The sequence below is a fragment of the Catharus ustulatus genome, chromosome 16 (assembly GCF_009819885.2).
Source record: "Catharus ustulatus isolate bCatUst1 chromosome 16, bCatUst1.pri.v2, whole genome shotgun sequence".
In the NCBI taxonomy this organism is placed as follows: Eukaryota; Metazoa; Chordata; class Aves; order Passeriformes; family Turdidae; genus Catharus; species Catharus ustulatus.
Genome location: NC_046236.1, coordinates 14,731,648 through 14,748,595, shown reverse-complemented (window position 1 = coordinate 14,748,595; position 16,948 = coordinate 14,731,648). Strand labels below are relative to the sequence as shown.

Genomic DNA, 16,948 nt, shown 5'->3' with positions numbered 1-16,948 from the left:
CAGATAAGGAGCGACATCCACACAGGGCTGGCGTCTCCAGGCCTCACATTCCAGAAGGGTTTCAGTGCAAATCTGGGAAATATTACAGATCTTTATTCCCCTCTAGTGGCACATCCACAAAAATCCAGCTGAACATCCAAACTGCCTCTTCCTCTGGGAGTTTTTTTACTGCTTTGCTTCCCAGTCCAAACATCCAGGTGATATCTGATTATTTAATTTGATTAATTGATATGTTCAGTGTGGGAGAGGCATTTCCAGCTGCCAATATTTCCAGGATGGGAATGGGGGTCTCAACCTGTCCTAGAAGAGATTCACCTGTCCCTCAGCACAGGATAAAATCAGGAATAATTTGGAGTTTGAGAAGAGGAATTGATGGGAAGACAAGATCTTGGGAGAATCAGCATCACTTGCATGGAAGGTGCTGGGAGAGCAACCCAAAAATGGGATGGGAAAATGGGATGGACGGGTTCCCAGGGAAGAATTTGTTAGAGGGAACCTATTCTGGGATTGAAGTGACTTTTTATCCTGCAGGAGAAGGAGGCTGAGCCCATCTGAGCCTCCACGTGGTGGGACTGGGAATATCCCAAAATATCCAACTGGGCCAGACTGGGTGGGTTCACCCTCTAAAGCAAACCTGGAAAATGAGAGAGATGTGGAAACCCAGCAGAGATGGGAGAGAGGGAACAACATCAGTGGGGAAATCCTGGGAAATGTAAAATATTCCTCTTATTTCAAGATTTTGTGGCAAATTTGGTCAGCTGCAGAATTCCCCAATTTTCACCTTTGGCTTTGATTCCTCCAGGAAAAGAGGGAAACTCATGGCACCTCAATTCTCTTGGGAAGAAAAACAAATAAAAATCCAATTTTTTAGCTCCAGGGTCAGCACCTGCTGAAGACTTACTTTAAAAAAATTCATAAAGGATGGAATTAACAGCAGAATTTCCTTTGGAATTGTTTTCCTAAAATACAAGAGTGGCCTCTAGTGGTGTCATCTCCTGAGTTGTCCTTTCCAGGATATGAGAACCGTGATTGGATTTATTAATTAGTAATAAATAATTAGTATCAGACTTAATAATTAGAAATAAAACATAATTAGAAAATTTAAGAACTCTTTTGGGAACTCAAGCCACTTTTCCCAGTAGTATTTCTGTTCCTTATTAATCCTGATCTTCTCAACCTTACAATAAAAATTAGACTAAAACTAGGAGAATTTTAAATTGGAGTTGTTTGGGACATTTGATACTCTTACAATGGGAGATAAAGTTAATCCTGAATATTTTAAAAAATCTATAAAGACTTTGGTTTGGGGTCTGGTTTGGGGACAGGTCTGGAGCTTGTTTTGGGGTTTGGTTTTTGTCTGGTTTGGGGTCTGGTTTAGGACTTGGTTTGGGGCCTGGTTTAGGGATTGGTTTAGGACGAGATTTGGAGTCTGGTTTATGGCCAGATTTGGGGCCAGGTTTGGGGGCAGGTTTAGGGCCTGGTTTGGGGTCAGGTTTGGGGCCTGGTTTATGTCCAGATTTGGGGCCAGGTTTGTGGTCAGGTTTAGGGCCAGGTTTGTGGTCAGTTTTGTGGCCATGTCCAAGGCCCAGTGCAGAGTTTCCATGTAGCACTTTCACGGCACAGAGTAAAATCCCTTTTTCCCAGGTTAAATCCACACATCCACATTTTGTCCCCTCAGGAACTCTCCGAGCCGGATTCTCCTTCACTCCCCGGTGACTTTTGGTTGCCACCTGATCAGACAAATAAATGGCTGAATAAATGATTTTAAAAAGCACTTTTGGGAGAGGTGACCAGCGCCAGCTCTCTCCAAAGCTGTGCCAATCACTCCGAGGGTTTATTTGGATTATTCCTGGATTATTTCCCTTTTTTTGCTGCCAACTTCAGCCCCTGCTTTGTGCAACTGCCTGGCAATTCTCAGGTCCATCAGGAAGGGAAATGATGATAAATAACTGTGCCAAAAGCAGACAATGATTTGAGCTGCTGTGAGGGTTTGGCTAAAGCAGCAAATCCAACAAATTCCCTTTGAAAATGGAGGGAAAAGGGCTGGGTGAGGATGGTATTTCCTGGCAAGGGTTTATCAGGAATAGACATCACACAAAAAGCATAATTTATTTCTAGTGAGAGTCCTTAAAACACAGGGGGGAAATGTGGGAAGAGGAGTTGCCTAGAAATCCATCCTAGATTTATAGAAATGTTTGGATCTGGCTTTAGGGGTTGAAAACTGGAAGTTTTCTTCCTTGAAGATGGATCTGGAGAAAGGAGAATCCAATGGTTATGCTGTGCTGTTCCTTGTTCATCACATGTTGCTGTGTCACAGGGAATGACTCTGCCCAAAACAGGGCACACCCAACCCAGCCACCTGCAGGAGAATCTGGGAATGATGGCAAAAATTTCCTGGGAATGATCGTCAAAATCTCCTGAGAATGATGGCAAAATCCTCCTGGGAATTATGGCAAAATCCTCCTGGGAATAATGGTAAAACCTGATTGGAGTTATGGAAAATCCCTCTGGGAATTATGGCCAAAACATCCTGGGAATGATGGCAAAAACTTCCTGGGATTTACAGCAAAAACCTCCTGGGAATTATGGCAAAATCCTGGGAAGATGGCAAAATCCTCCTGGGAATGATGGTAAAACCTGATTGGAGTTATGGAAAAATCCCTCTGGGAATTATGGCCAAAACCTCCTGGGAATGATGGCAAAAACTTCCTGGGATTTACAGCAAAAACCTCCTGGGATTTACAGCAAAAACCTCCTGGGAATGATGGCAAAATCCTGGGAATGATGGTCAAAACCTTCTGGGAATGATGGCAAAAACCTGATCAGAATTATGGCAAAAACCTGATTGGAATTATGGTAAAATCCCTCTGGGAATTATGGCAAAAACCTCCTGGGAATTACAGTAAAATCCCCCTGGCAATTATGGCAAAGCCCCCTGAGAATTATGGCAAAAATCCCTGGGAATGATGTCCAAAATTCCCTGGGAACGATGGTAAAAGCCGATTGGAATTACAGTAAAATATGATATGGGTTGGGAGGGACCTTGAACTCCTCCAGCTCCCACCCCAACATCCCAGGCATGAAGCACCCACAGCTTTTCTGGGAATCTGTGCCAGGACCTCCCCACCTCAGTGTAAAAACTTCTTAATATTCCACCTAAATAAACACATTTTTAGGTCAAACCTATTGTTGTCCTCTCAAGAATTCCTATTTTTGGAGCTTGGCTGCCCAGCAAGGACAAGCTGTGCCCTCCTCGAGCTCCTCCAGGCGTGTCCCAGCTCCTGTTCCTCGGGAGCAAAATGATCTTCCCTGACCTTCCAGCTCAAGCTGTTCCCACAAAAACAGGAGCTCCAGCTGCTCCACAAAATTCCCTTTTTGCGCTGAGCCTTGCAGTTGGTTTGGGAAATTTGCCCGGGAAAATCTCCTTCATGAGATCGACTCAACCTCCAGGATTCTTGGTCCTCTCAGGAATTTCAAACAGCAAAAAATGAAAGGCAAAATCCTGAGATTCTGTTCCCCTCAGGAATTTCAAATAGTAAAAAATTAAATATAAAATCCTTGGGTTCTTGGTCCTCTGAGGAATTTCAAATTGGAAAAAAAACGAAATAGGAAATCCTTGGACTCATAATCCTCTCAGGAATTTCAAATAACTAAAAATTGAAAATCCTTGGATTCTTGGTCTTTCCCGATTTTTTCAGCCTCTTCTCTCCTACTTGGATATTTTAATTCCCTCTTTTTTGAACTCCCTGTTTCTCTTTTTTTCTTGCTCTGACTTTTTGTCTTTTTTTTCTCCCACATGGATAAAATCCAAGCTCTACAAATCCGCTGTGTAAACACAAACATCCTTCCCTGAATGGGATTATTATTCCCAAAAAGCAAGCTGTCATTCCAGGAGGCAGAAATCCTGTTTATTCTGGAGACACCAGCCCTAAAATCCAGACTGAATTAAAAGCTCCTGTTTGGACCATTCCTGGACAGTCTGGGACCAGTTTTCCAGGTTTTCACACCCTCAAATTCTCTTTTTTTCTTCAGTGAAGTCTCTGTTTTCCTCTCAAAAAAAACAGTGGAGAGGAAAAATTAAAAATAAAATTAAATTGTATTGGGTTTTAGTGAAAATATTTCCATTATTAAAAACATTTTCCTTAGAAAACCTTTCTTTATAAACCAGCTTTATTTATAAGGATATTTTACTTTACTCCAATATCCCTTGTCAGCTGGGATGAAGATTTCTGAATCACAAATTGAATTTTATTTTTTTAATAAAAATAGAAAAATAAAAAGAAGAAGAAAAAGAGAAAAAGGAAAGGAAAGGAGAAAGGCAAATGAATGGGAAAAATAAATTCCAAGCCCAAAGTGACTTTAAATAAATCCCCAGAGTGCTTTTCCCAAGGAAGTGACCAAGAATAAAAAAGTGTAGGCACGAAAATGATGGAATTGTGGGATGGTTTGGGATGGGAGGGACGTTCAGGCTGACCCAGGGACAATTCCACCATCCCAGGCTGCTCCAAACCCAGCCTGGCCTGGGACACTCCCAGGGATCCAGGGGCAGCCTCAGCTTCTCTGGGAATTCCATTGCAGCCCCTCCCAGGGAAGAATTTCTTCCCAAATCCCATCCACATCTCCCCTCTTTCACCTCAAAGCCATTCCTGCTTTTCCAGCTCATGCACAAATCCCGGAGTTTTTATTGCAGCTTCTTTTTTTTTCCTTTTTTTCCTTTCTCCTGCTTAAAAAGATGCCGAAATGTCCCAAAGAAAAATTCTTTCCATATGATCCCAGCACTTTCCCTCTTGGCTCGAACTCTGGATGTGGTTTTGGGTTCTGTAGTGGCGTTTCTTTTTTTTTAAATCCCAATTTTTTTTCACTTTGTATTTCCATCCCTGGGAGAGGCCCTGCGGAATTCCAGACTGGCAGCGAATCCTGAGGAAACCAGAGCGGGACAAAGGCGCAGGAGCCCGGCACAAGTTGGTGCAAGCAAAGAAAAACGGGGGGAAAAAAAATTCCATTTGCCAAGGTTTCCTAAGGATCCAGCACGACTTTCCGTGTTTCTCTTGGATCCCAGCACGGAAAAACTGCAGCAGCAGCTGAGGAATAGGGAAATAAGGGAAGGAAAATCCAGGGATTCTGAGGGACGAGGTGAGTTACAGGGATCGGGATACAGGGATAAAGGGATAAAATCCCCTGTGGGATCACGGCATTCCCACCCTGCTGAGCAGGGAAAAGCAGGAATGAGAACTTCTGGAAGTGCTGGGCACGCTTGAATTTGTCCCAGTTCAAATTCCCCATCCCATTATCTTGGGATAAGGGATCCTGGTGTCCCTGGACACCCCAGGCCGGAGCTTTCCCAGCGGGATGCTGCTCCCGGTGGGATGGGGATGGACCCGATGTGGCCGCAGGACTCAGGGCAGGAAGGAGCCGTTCCTGGGAGTCTCTACAGGCGTGGAAAATTCCAGGGAATTGCGCTTCTCCAGCCCTTTGGAATGTGCTGCTCGCTCCGGGATGGGAGCGGCATCCAGGCGGGATCCCGGTGGGAAAATCCCACCCGAGATTTTGTCTGCAGGGACAACCCCGATTCGGCTTCTCGCTGAATTCCCAGCCCTGGCAAATCCCGGGAAAGCTGCTTTTCCATCGGGAAGGGTGAGGGAGGGATCAGGGGGGTTTGTCCTGCGGGAGAAGCTGCCCTGGGAATGACTTTTACTGTAATTCCTGCTGAATCACCGACTGGGCTGGCTCGGGAGCCGGGAATTCTGCCAGGGAGCCGCCCAGACTGGAGCAGAGACAATTCCAGGACACTGCAGGAGTCAGAGGTGTGGTAGGGACACGGAGGAGAGAGGGGAGAGCTGATCCCTTGGGAATCGGGATGATCCTCCCTGTCCCGGGGCAGGGTGGAACGCTGGGATAAAGGAAAAAAGGGAATCATGAATATCATCCTGCTCCCTGTCCATGCAAGGCAAGGTGGAATCTTGGGATAAAAAGAAGGAAAAAAGGGAAAAGTTGTTCCCTTGGGAATCATGATTATCCTTCTGCTAGAGCAGGGTGGAACCTTGGGAATTTGCAGGAATCCAGGAGCACGGGAATGTTTCCATTCAGGCACAGCCTCTCCTCCCTCAGTACCCCTATGGAATCGTGTTAAATCCATGGAATTGTGTTAAATCCATGGAACTGTGTTCAATCCATGGAGTTGTGTTCAATCCGTGGAGTTGTGTTCAATCCATGGAATTTTGTTAAATCCATGGAATTGTGCTCAATCCACAGAGTTGTGTTCAATCCACCCAATCCCCCAGGTGTGCAGGGATATTTCCTCATCTCTTCCCATTCCCAGTGAATTCCCAGTGAATTCCCAGCAGGTGAGCACCCCAGTGGTTGCTGCTCAGGGCTGGCTTCTCCCAGGATTGAGGAATTCAGGGAATCACCCCCACTGGAAATGAAAAAAGCACCAGAAAATTAAAAATGAACCGGATAATTGGAGAAGGAGCTGCAAATTCCCAGATAAATATTCACCCAGGCACTGCAAATCCAGCTGCAGCTCCACTCCTGGATGTCTCCAGGCAGGATCTCTCCATGCTGGATCTCTCCAGGCTGGATCCCGGCTTTCCCTCCTTCCCTGCCTCTCCCACAGCTCCAGCAGCACTTCCAGCCCCTCTTCTCCATCATCCCAGGGCTGGATAAACACCCGGACAGGGACATCGCTCATCCTCCAACCATGACAGGCTCTGGGAATTCCTAACCCACTTCCTTTTTGGGATGTAAACATTCCTGCCTGGGAGTTCTCAAACCACTTCTGCCCCAGACCAGCCCCTGAAGGATCTCCGGGATATTTTGTCCGACAGGAGCTGCCAGAGCTCAGCACCGGAATCCAGCAGCATTTTCCTTGGAAAACGCACAAACTCCTCCAGTGTTTTGGGCTTTTCCACAAGGAGCTGCCCACTAAGAAATTTTAGATCCTCCTGAGGGAGAAAATAAAACAAATTCTGGAGAAATCCTTTCCGAGAGGAAGCGCAGTGTCTGGAAAATCCAGCCCTGAGGATGCCTCGTTTCCTACTGCTCCCGACCCAAGGAGCTCCGGAGCCCTGAGAAGTTTGTGAGAAGATAAAAAAGGTAAAAAAGGCACAACTGGAATATTTCCCACATCTGGAATGGTGCTGAGCTTCGGGGCTGGTGCATCCGTGAGTTTTCCATCAAGGTTTTGGGTTGAGCTGTGGGGTTTTAATCAAGATTTGTCCTGAATTAAAAGGAGCAGTGCTTGGTGTTGTCCATGAATTTAAAGCAAGGATAGTAATGGATTTTTTTTTCCAAGTGAACCCTTAGGAATAACGGGAAGGAAAATATCAGCAGGAATTCAGAGCGTGGCTCAGGGAATCCTGGAATTTCTGAGGTTGGAAAAGCCCTCCAAGACCATCCTGGGCTGGTTTTTTTAGGAATTTCTGCCCATTTAATCTTCCTGTGTTTCCATTCCTGGTTGGAAACTCCAAGATGGCTTTAAAAACTAATGGAAATTGAAAAATATTTAATTCCATGGAATTCAAGGCATGAATGCTGATGGAAAAGGGGGATTGATCCCTCCTCCAGCTACTACTGGGATGAGGCACAATTACAAATCCAAAGGTATTTCCAGTTCTGATGGATTTCAGGAAAGAACATTCCCTGCTCTCAGAGGGGAAGTCATTATTTTCCTGATAATAAGGATTTCTTGGATTTCCTGGAAACTGGAAAGGTGTGACTGACACTTCCTGTGGAGCAGGGAAGAAAGGGAAAAATACATTTCCCAGGAATGCTGGTCCAATCCCATTCCTGACAGGTTTTTCCTCCTTTTTCCCTCCCAGGCTCATTGTATTCCCACGGAAGAAGCTCCAAGGTTGGAAGTTCTCCCTCCTCCCCTCCTTTACCTCAGGGTGTCCATGGAATGAAATCCATGAAATCCATGCAACTTGGATTTCCAATGAAATACATAAATCCTGGATTTCCAATGAAATCCATGAAATCAAACCCATGAATCCTGGATTTCCAATGAAATCCGTGAAATCAAATCTATGAGTTCTGGATTTCCAATGAAATCCATGAAATCCATGAATCCTGGATTTCCGATAAAATCCATGAAATCCATGAACCCTGCATTTCCAATGAAATCCATTAAATCAAACTCAATGAAATCCAGGCCATCCAACCCCGCCTTCCTGACCCATTCCAGGAATTCCAGCTGGTGGGAGAGGAGCCATTCCCAGCCTGGGGTCAGCCTGAGTCCATCTCACTAATTGGACTTTGGAGAAGATCCACGGAGGCATCGACCCAAGAAATCTGTCCTGGATGAGGCTCCACTGCAATCAGTGGAATGACACTAATTACACATGGAATGGGGATGAGTGGCCAATCTCCAGCTCCAATCCTTCCCTGGGAACAGGTCAGAGAGGAGCCAGAGAAAATTCCTCTTTTTTCTCCATCTGAGGCATTTTTTTCCCTGGATTTCTCCCAGTGTCCATCTCCAATCCCTCCCAGGAACAGGTGAAAAAGAAAGGAATTTTCTCTGGCCTGTTCCTGAGAGAGGATTGAGCTGAATCTGGGAGAAATCCATAGAAAAAATGCCTCAGATGGAGAAAAAAGGAGGATTTTTCACCCTGGATTTCTCCCAGTATCAGCTCAAATTTTCTTTAGGAACAGGTCAGTGAGAAATTCCTCTTTTTCCCCCACCTGAGAGATTTTCTCCCTGGATTTTTCCCAGCATCCAGAACCTTTGGAGCTCACCAGCAGCAGATGGAAAAAAAAAAAAATTCATTTGGAGAGCAAATCCCACTTTGGTCCAGTTTGGTGCTGCTCTTTGGGTTTCCATTCCACACACGGGAAAATCAAACTGGAAAATACACTCAGGAATTCAGATTGGAAGAGAATATGGGAATGGATAAAGCATGGAAAGAAGTCACCAGCAAGAGGCTGGTGGAGAGCATTTAAAGAGAGAGATGCTTTTGATTTCTTCTTGTTTTGTTTTTCTTCTGGGATCTTTCCTCCCCCAACAAAATCAGGATTGGGGTCTATATTTAAATAAATATTTTGCCCTTAATTTTGAATTTTTTTTTTATATTGACACACCAAACAAACCAGCAGGGCATCGCTTTTGTCTTTCCTCCAGACATTTTCCCTAGGGGTTGTTCCAAGAGCTTTTCCAGCAGAGCTTCTGCTCCCAGCAGGTTTTGTTTGGCTTGGGATTTTTTGTTCCCCCCAGTTCCTTTGTTGACCTGGTGTCTCTTGGCAGCTGTCACGGGTAACGCCAGCCAGGAATTGCCTTTTGGGAAACCGTTCCCACCCGGAGTCTCCCGGGATCCGTTAATCATTAACCCCAAGGAAAGCACTGGCCAGGTGGCCCTGATTGGGATCTCCCCGTTAATGGTTTGTGTTCCCTCTCCTCTCCAGCTGCTCCCGAGGATGAGCTCCGTGCTCCTGCTGCTCCTGCTGCTCCCGTTTTCCGCCGGGAATGCCGGATCCCAGCCGGAGCAGGCGCTGCCCAGGCGGCGCCTGTCGTGCGTCAGGTGCTGCGGGCCCTCGGAGCAGCCCGTGTCCATCCTGTCCCAAAGATCCGCCAGGATGAGCGGAGAGCCCCGATATTCCCTGCCCAAAATCCAGCCCACCATCGACATCACCATCCTCAAAGGTGGGTGCAACTCGTTCCCGGCCTGTTCCTCCTTTGGGCCTTTCCTGCGGTGAAATCCGGCAAAAAAATCAGAGCAAAGGGCAAAATGTGCCCAAAAGTGTCCAAAATAAGGGTGCCCAAAATGTGGTTGTACGTGAAGGTGACAAAAATAAGGTCAAGAGGTGCCCAAAATATGATTGTGCCCAAAGGTGTCTAAAATAAGGACAAGGGATACCCAAAACATGGTGGTGATCAAAGGTGCCCAAAAATGAGGTTAAAGGGTGCCCAAATGTGCCCCAAAAATGCCAAAACAAGGTCAAGGGGTACCCAAAGGTGTCCAAAATAAGGTCAAAGGGTGCCCATAAGTGCCCAAAATAAGGTCAAGAGTTGCCCAAAATGGGGAGGTGCCCAAATATGCCCCCAAAAAGGGCAAGGGGTGCCCAATATGTGGTTGTGCCCAAAATGTGCCCGAAATAAAATCAAGGGATCCTCAAAATGTGGTGTTGCTCAAACATGACCCAAAGTTAATTTTTCTGGGAATTGTGGAAGGTACTAATATCTGATCAATATTCCCAGATTATTCCTTCTGGAAATTGGGAAACTGCTGATATCTGATCAATATTCTTGGGTTAATCCTTCAGAAGAATGGGGGACTAGCGATATCTGACAGATATTCCCAAATTAATCATTCTGGGAATTGGGAAGCTGCTGATATCTGACCAATATTCCCAGGTTGGGCACACAATGCACCAGCAGTTCCTCCACTGCTCATCCCCGGGCCATTCCCGGGATCTGGGATTCCCACCCTCATGTCTGACACACTTTTTATTCATGTTTGACAAACTTTTCCCTCATGTTTTACACTTTTCCCTCATGTCTGACACACTTTTCCCTCACGTCTCACACCCTTTTCCCTCGTTTTACACTTTTCCCCTTATGTCTCACACACTTTTCCCTCATGTCTCACATAATTTCCCCTCATGTTTACCACCCTTTTCCCTCATGTTTTACACTTTTCCCTCACGTCTCACACACTTTTCCCTTTATGTCTCACACACTTTTCCCTCATGTCTCACACACTTTTCCCTCATGTCTCACACACTTTCCTCTTACATTTTAAACATTTTTCCCTCATGTCTCACACACTTTTCCCTCATGTTTGCCACCCTTTTCCCTCATGTTTGACACTTTTCCCCCATGTCTCACACCCTTTTCCCTCCTGTTTTACCCTTCCCCCCATGTCTCACACCCTTTTCCCTCATGTTTTATCCCCCCATGTCTCACACCCTTTCCCCCATGTCTCACACCCTTTCCCCCATGTCTCACACCCTTTTTCCCCATGTCTCACACCCTTTCCCCTCATGTTTCACATACTTTCCCCTCACGTTTTAAACACTTTTCCCTCATGTCTCACACCCTTTCCCCTCATGTCTCACACCCTTTTTCCCCATGTCTCACACACTTTTCCCTCATGTTTTATCCCCCCATGTCTCACACACTTTCCCCCCATGTCTCACACACTTTCCCCCGTCTCACACCCTTTTCCCTCTTGTTTTACCCTCTCCCCCCATGTCTCACACCCTTTTCCCTCATGTTTTACCCTTTCCCCCATGTCTCACACCCTTTTCCCTCATGTTTTATCCCCTCATGTCTCACACCCTTTCCCCTATGTCTCACACCCTTTCCCCCCCATGTCTCACACCCTTTTCCCTCATGTTTTATCCCCTCATGTCTCACACCCTTTTCCCCCACCCTGCAGGCGAGAAGGGCGAGATGGGCGAGCGGGGCCTGCCGGGGGCCGTGGGCCAGGCCGGGCAGCGCGGCCTGCGGGGCCCGAGCGGCCGCAAGGGCCAGAAGGGCCAGGCCGGGCCCCAGGGCCACTCCTGCAAACAACAATTCGCCGCCTTCTCCGTGGGCCGCCGCAAGCCCCAGCACAGCTCCGACTACTTCCAGCACGTCACCTTCGACACCGAGTTCGTCAACCTCTACCAGCACTTCAACATGTTCTCCGGCAAGTTCTTCTGCTACGTGCCGGGGGTTTATTACTTCAGCCTCAACGTGCACACCTGGAATTTCAAGGAGACCTACGTGCACCTGATGAGGAACGAGCAGCCCGTGGCCATCCTGTACGCCCAGCCCAGCGACAGGAGCATCATGCAGAGCCAGAGCCTGATGCTGGATCTGCAGGAAGGGGATGAGGTTTGGGTCCGCATGTTCAAGAGGGAGAGGGAAAATGCTGTTTACAGCGAGGAGTCGGATGTTTACATCATCTTCAATGGGTACCTGATCAAACCCGCGCTGGAGTAGGAGCTGCTCAGCTCCAGGGAGAAGCTTTGGGCCATCCAGCAGTGTCTTCCCTCTAGAAGTGCGTCCCTGATTCCATCTGGAATGGTTGTAGCTCCTGGAAGAGTTGTTTTTCCACATCGGCGTGGATCCAAGCTGTGCAAGAATTCCAGACGGTTCCCAGCTCCCTTTTTGGCCCCTCAGGAACATCCCTGGAGTTTTTCTGATTGACAGCAAAAATTTTCCTTCTTTCTCTGCATCTCCCATTCCATTTGGAATATTTGGAAGGATGGTTTTTCTACTCATTTATGGATGGAAGGGACTGTTCCAACTGCACAAGATTCCAGAAGGTTCCCAGTTCACATTTTGGCCCCTCAGGAACATCCCAGGAGTTTTTCTGATTGACAGCAAAAATTTTCCTTCTTTCTCTACATCTCCCATTCAATTTGGAATATTTGGAAGGATGGTTTTTCTACTCATTTATAGATAGAGGGGATTGTTCTAACTGCACAGGAATTCCAGAGGTTTTCCAACTCTGTGTATCCCTTCAAGAACATCCCTGAAGAGTTGCCAAGTCAGCAGCAAAAATTTTCCCTTTTTTCACTGCATCTTCCATTCCATTTGGAATATTTCCAGCCCCTGGAGGGGTGGTTTTCCACTTCTGTGTGGACAAAGGTGACTGTTCCACCTGCACAAAAATTCCAGAAGGTTCCCAACTCCCTGTGTAGCTCCTCAGGAACATCCCCAAAAATTTGCCAAGTTGGCAGCAAAATCTCCCTCTTTTGCTGTGCTTTGGAGAAGAAATTGTAATAATTAGAATATAATTATGATTAAATAATTATCCTCAAGGACCAGAGTGGTTAACCAGGTGCTAATTAAGGAATTTCATTATTCCTGCAAAAATCTTGGCTACTTAGAGCCTCCCCTTAGCAGCTTTTCCAGGGAAACAGAGCTTGGTACAACCACAAACTCCAGAGAAAAACTAATCCTGGGAATTTGGAATTTGCCAAGCTGGGATTTCAGGCTGTGCTCCCATCTGGACATTCCCATTTTGGAGCAACAACATTTCTGGGAAATGGAGAAAAAACTGGAAAGAAAAATGGTTTGGGCTTTTTTTGTTTGGTTGGTTGGTTTGTTTTTTGTTTAGGTTTTTTTGTTTGGGGTTTCTTTTGTTTTGTTTTTAGGGATTTAGGGTTTTTTTTCCCAGAAATTACCATCTTGGAGCTCCATCATTTCTGGAAAATGGAGGAAAAACTGGAGAGGACAAGGAGTTTTTCTTCAAGCAGTGGTTTTTAGGGGTTTGGGTTCTTTTCCTAAAAATTATGGTGCATGCAGCAAAACCCCATCATTTTATCCCATTCCTTTTTTAACTTTCTCCCACTCTCTCCTTTGCTTCCCAAACCTTTTGTACAAAGAATCCAGGGAAATTCTTGCCAGGAAAATGCTTCCATGGATCTCACCTCCCCCAGCTTTGGGAAAAGTAGCTGAAATAAAGATTTTGCTTTCAGTACCTGGGGGTGTTTCTCTTTTTTCCATAAGTTTTTCTGCATTCCCTAGCTAAAAGCACCACACTGACCCTGGAAAAGTCTCTGAGGAGGATCCAGATGCCTGAGAACCACCAGGAATCTCAACCTGCTGAGGGTTTTTTGGGAATTAATTGGAATCTCTAAAAGCTGACTGTCTGAAGATTTTCCCACTGCCACCTTTTAAAATCCCTTTTCCAGAGTTGGAATCCCTAAAATCCAATTTGAATCCCCTCTGCTCTGTGTTGTTCCTCTCCCTCTATCCCAGGAATGGTACAATCCCTCATTCCCATCTCCTCCCAGCCTATTTTGGGGATAAAGAGCCTGTCTGGGTGTGGTTTCAACCCTCTGGATGGATTTTTCTCAGGAATAACAACAGGCACTGGTGCCTTGGGCAAACTCTTCCCTTCCTCTCCAGGAGGAAACTTTGGATTTACAACAGGAACAGCCAGATAACATCGAGGCCGATAAGGAAACCAGGCAACAAATCAGGCTAATGGATTGCCTCTGGATGAGTGGAATGGGATTTAATGACTCTGGCGAGGATCTATCCGCTCCCAAGGACTGGGAGAAAATGCGGGAGATGGGAGGGGAAAGTGGGAAAACAAACAGAGAGCGCTTCCAAGCCAGGGAGCAATCCCGGCTAAAAGCTTGGATGGAGACTTTGGCCTCCCACACCCTCCCTGCAGGCTGGGAATGGTGATTCCCAAGTCAAGAATGAGTTGGGAATGGTGATCCCCAAACCCTGGACAGACTGGGATTGGTGATTCCCAAATCCAGGACAGGCTGGGAATGGTGATTCCCAAAGCCAGGAGAGTCTGGTAAGGGTAATTCCCAAACCCTGGACAGACTGGAAATGGTGATTCCCAAATCCAGGAGAGGATGGGAATGGTGATTCCCAAATCCAGGACAGATGGGAATGGTGATTCCCAAAACCAGGAGAGTCTGGTAATGGTGATTCCCAAAACCAGGAGAGTCTGGTAATGGTGATTCCCAAACCCTGGACAGATGGGAATGGTGATTCCCAAATCTGGGACAGGCTGGGAATGGTAATTCCCAAACCCTGGACAGACTGGGAATGGAGATTCCCAAACTCAGGAGAGGATGGGAATGGGGATTCTCAAACCCAGGAGAGTCTGGGAATGGTGATTCCCAAACCTGGGACAGGCTGGAAATGGTGATTCCCAAATCCAGGAGAGCATGGGAATGGTGATTCCCAGACCCTGGACAGACTAGGAATGATGATTCCCAAATCCAGGAGAGTCTGGGAGTGGTAATTCCCCAACCCTGGACAGACTGGGAATGGTGATTCCCAAATCCAGGAGAGCATGGGAATGGTGATTCCCAGACCCTGGACAGACTAGGAATGATGATTCCCAAATCCAGGAGAGTCTGGGAGTGGTAATTCCCCAACCCTGGACAGACTGGGAATGGTGATTCCCAAATCCAGGAGAGCATGGGAATGGTGATTCCCAAACCCTGGACAGACTAGGAATGATGATTCCCAAATCCAGGAGAGTCTGGGAGTGGTAATTCCCAAACCTGGGGCAGGCTGGGAATGGTGATTCCCAAATCCAGGAGAGGATGGGAATGGTGATTCCCAAATCCAGGACAGGTTGGGAATGGTGATTCCCAAACCCAGGACGGGTTGGGAACGGTGATTCCTAAACCCAGGACAATCTGGGAATCTCCATCCTACCCAGGATGAGCAGAGGGATTTGTCTGGGGGGGTTCCCTGTTCTTGCTCCTGTGCTCTGTTCCTGTAAATCCTCAGATTCCTCGTTCTCCTCCTGATTTTCTGGAGTGCTTTTATTTTTCCTGGCAAGATCCAGGTAGCAGCTCCCAGAAAAGCCAAATCCATGTGGTGCTGTCTGCCCTCAGCACCTTCTCCTTGCTTCATTTTGGGAGATTTCCTGTTCTCTCCCAGGTTTTCCAGTAAAAATCTCTGGGATTCTGATAGGGTAGGATCCTCCTGTGGGTAAAACTCTGGATTTGTGTCCTTGCAGGGCTGGATTTGGCCCCAGCAGAGATTGATCCCCTCAGGAATGGGCAAACAGGGAGGATGAGCCAGATCCCTGGGATGAGGAGGAATTTCTTCCCTGTTCCCAAACCCATGGATGTTTCCTGCCCAGCTGCATTTGTATTCCAGCCAAAAGCTGCTGCAGAAATTTGGGCACCCAACAATTCCTGCCAGACATTGGGAATGACAGCCTAATGCTATTTCCAGGGAAAATCACATTAAAATCAGCTCTCCAAGGAATTGCTTCGTCTCCTGATGGTTCTGGAAACAAATCCCTCTCTGCTGGCTCAGGGCTGGAATGCTGCAACCTCAGCCACCCCAAGCCCATTTCAGGAGTGAAATTCCACATGCAGGAAACGGAGGAATTGCCACTGGATTTGGGGTTTTGCTGATCCAAATCCCTATGAATTCCCAGGGAACCACTCCCTTTTTCCACACAAGGAAGAATCCAAAACAATTCCTCCACCAGATCATTTTTCCCTGTTGTTCTGTGTTTTCATCCCTTTTAAGGCAGAATCCTGGATTTTTCCAGCATTGAAAAGACACCTGGGCAGGGATGGGCTCAGTGATCCCGTGATTCCAGGGATGCAGATCCCTCCATTCCCATTTCCTGCCTCTCTCTGTGTGGCCCAGCTCAGCTCTGGCTTTTTATCAGACCACAAATCCACGGATCTGCTTTTCCCTCCCTGAAAACGTGCTGGAAAAATCCAAACCCCATTGAGTGCCATGAATTAATTCCTTGGAAATGCCTCTGATTGCTGTCAGGAGCCAGGCACAGACACGTCGGGAAATGAAATAATTCCAAGTGTGGGATGCGGGGCCATCAGCCCTGTCTGGCACCCGGCATATGGGGCTGGAATCTGTGCAAAAATGGGACAGGGTTGCAAACAGGATGCTCTCATTAATTCTGGGAATGCATAATTAATTAATTACCCTGCCCAGGGGAGCTGCTGTCACCACGGCTCCCGGAGCCAGCGCTTCTCCTCTGCTGAAGCAGGAATTGTGCACGGGATTTGTGTTTTCTGGTTCTAGGAATCAGGAATTGTGCACGGGATTTGTGTTTTCTGGCTATTGGAGTCAGGAATTGTGCACGGGATTCGTGTGTTCTGGCTCCTGGAATCGGGAATTGTGCACAGGATTTGTGTTTTCTGGCTCCTGGAATCGGGAATTGTGCATAGGATTTGTGCTGCCTGGGAGTGGGGTGAGCTGAGACATTCCAGGTGAGCCAGGGACTGGAGAGGGACAAAATATAAAATATAAATAAAATAAAATGAAATAAAATGATAATAATGTATAAACAGAATAGATTAATAAAATAAAATATAATAATAATAACATAGAATAGAATAGAATAGAATAGAATAGAATAGAACGTAAAATATAAAATATAAAAAAAAAATATAATAATAAAATAAAATAAAACAACATGGGAATAGATAACAGGATTGGAATCAGCTGCTCCTGCCTGGCTGCAGCTCCAGGAGCAGGGAAAGGCTCTGGGAACTG

General features: G+C 46.5%; 1 protein-coding gene across 1 annotated transcript; it reads left to right on the top strand.

Annotated features, from left to right (window-relative positions):
- Positions 1-4,803: 4,803 nt before the first annotated feature.
- C1QTNF8 (C1q and TNF related 8) lies at positions 4,804-12,038 on the top strand. Its single transcript, XM_033074400.1, is given in 5 exon segments — positions 4,804-4,865; positions 4,867-4,979; positions 4,982-5,133; positions 9,400-9,637; positions 11,376-12,038. Coding segments are annotated over 5 exon segments (1,113 nt in total). The 3' UTR covers positions 11,924-12,038.
- Positions 12,039-16,948: the final 4,910 nt, after the last annotated feature.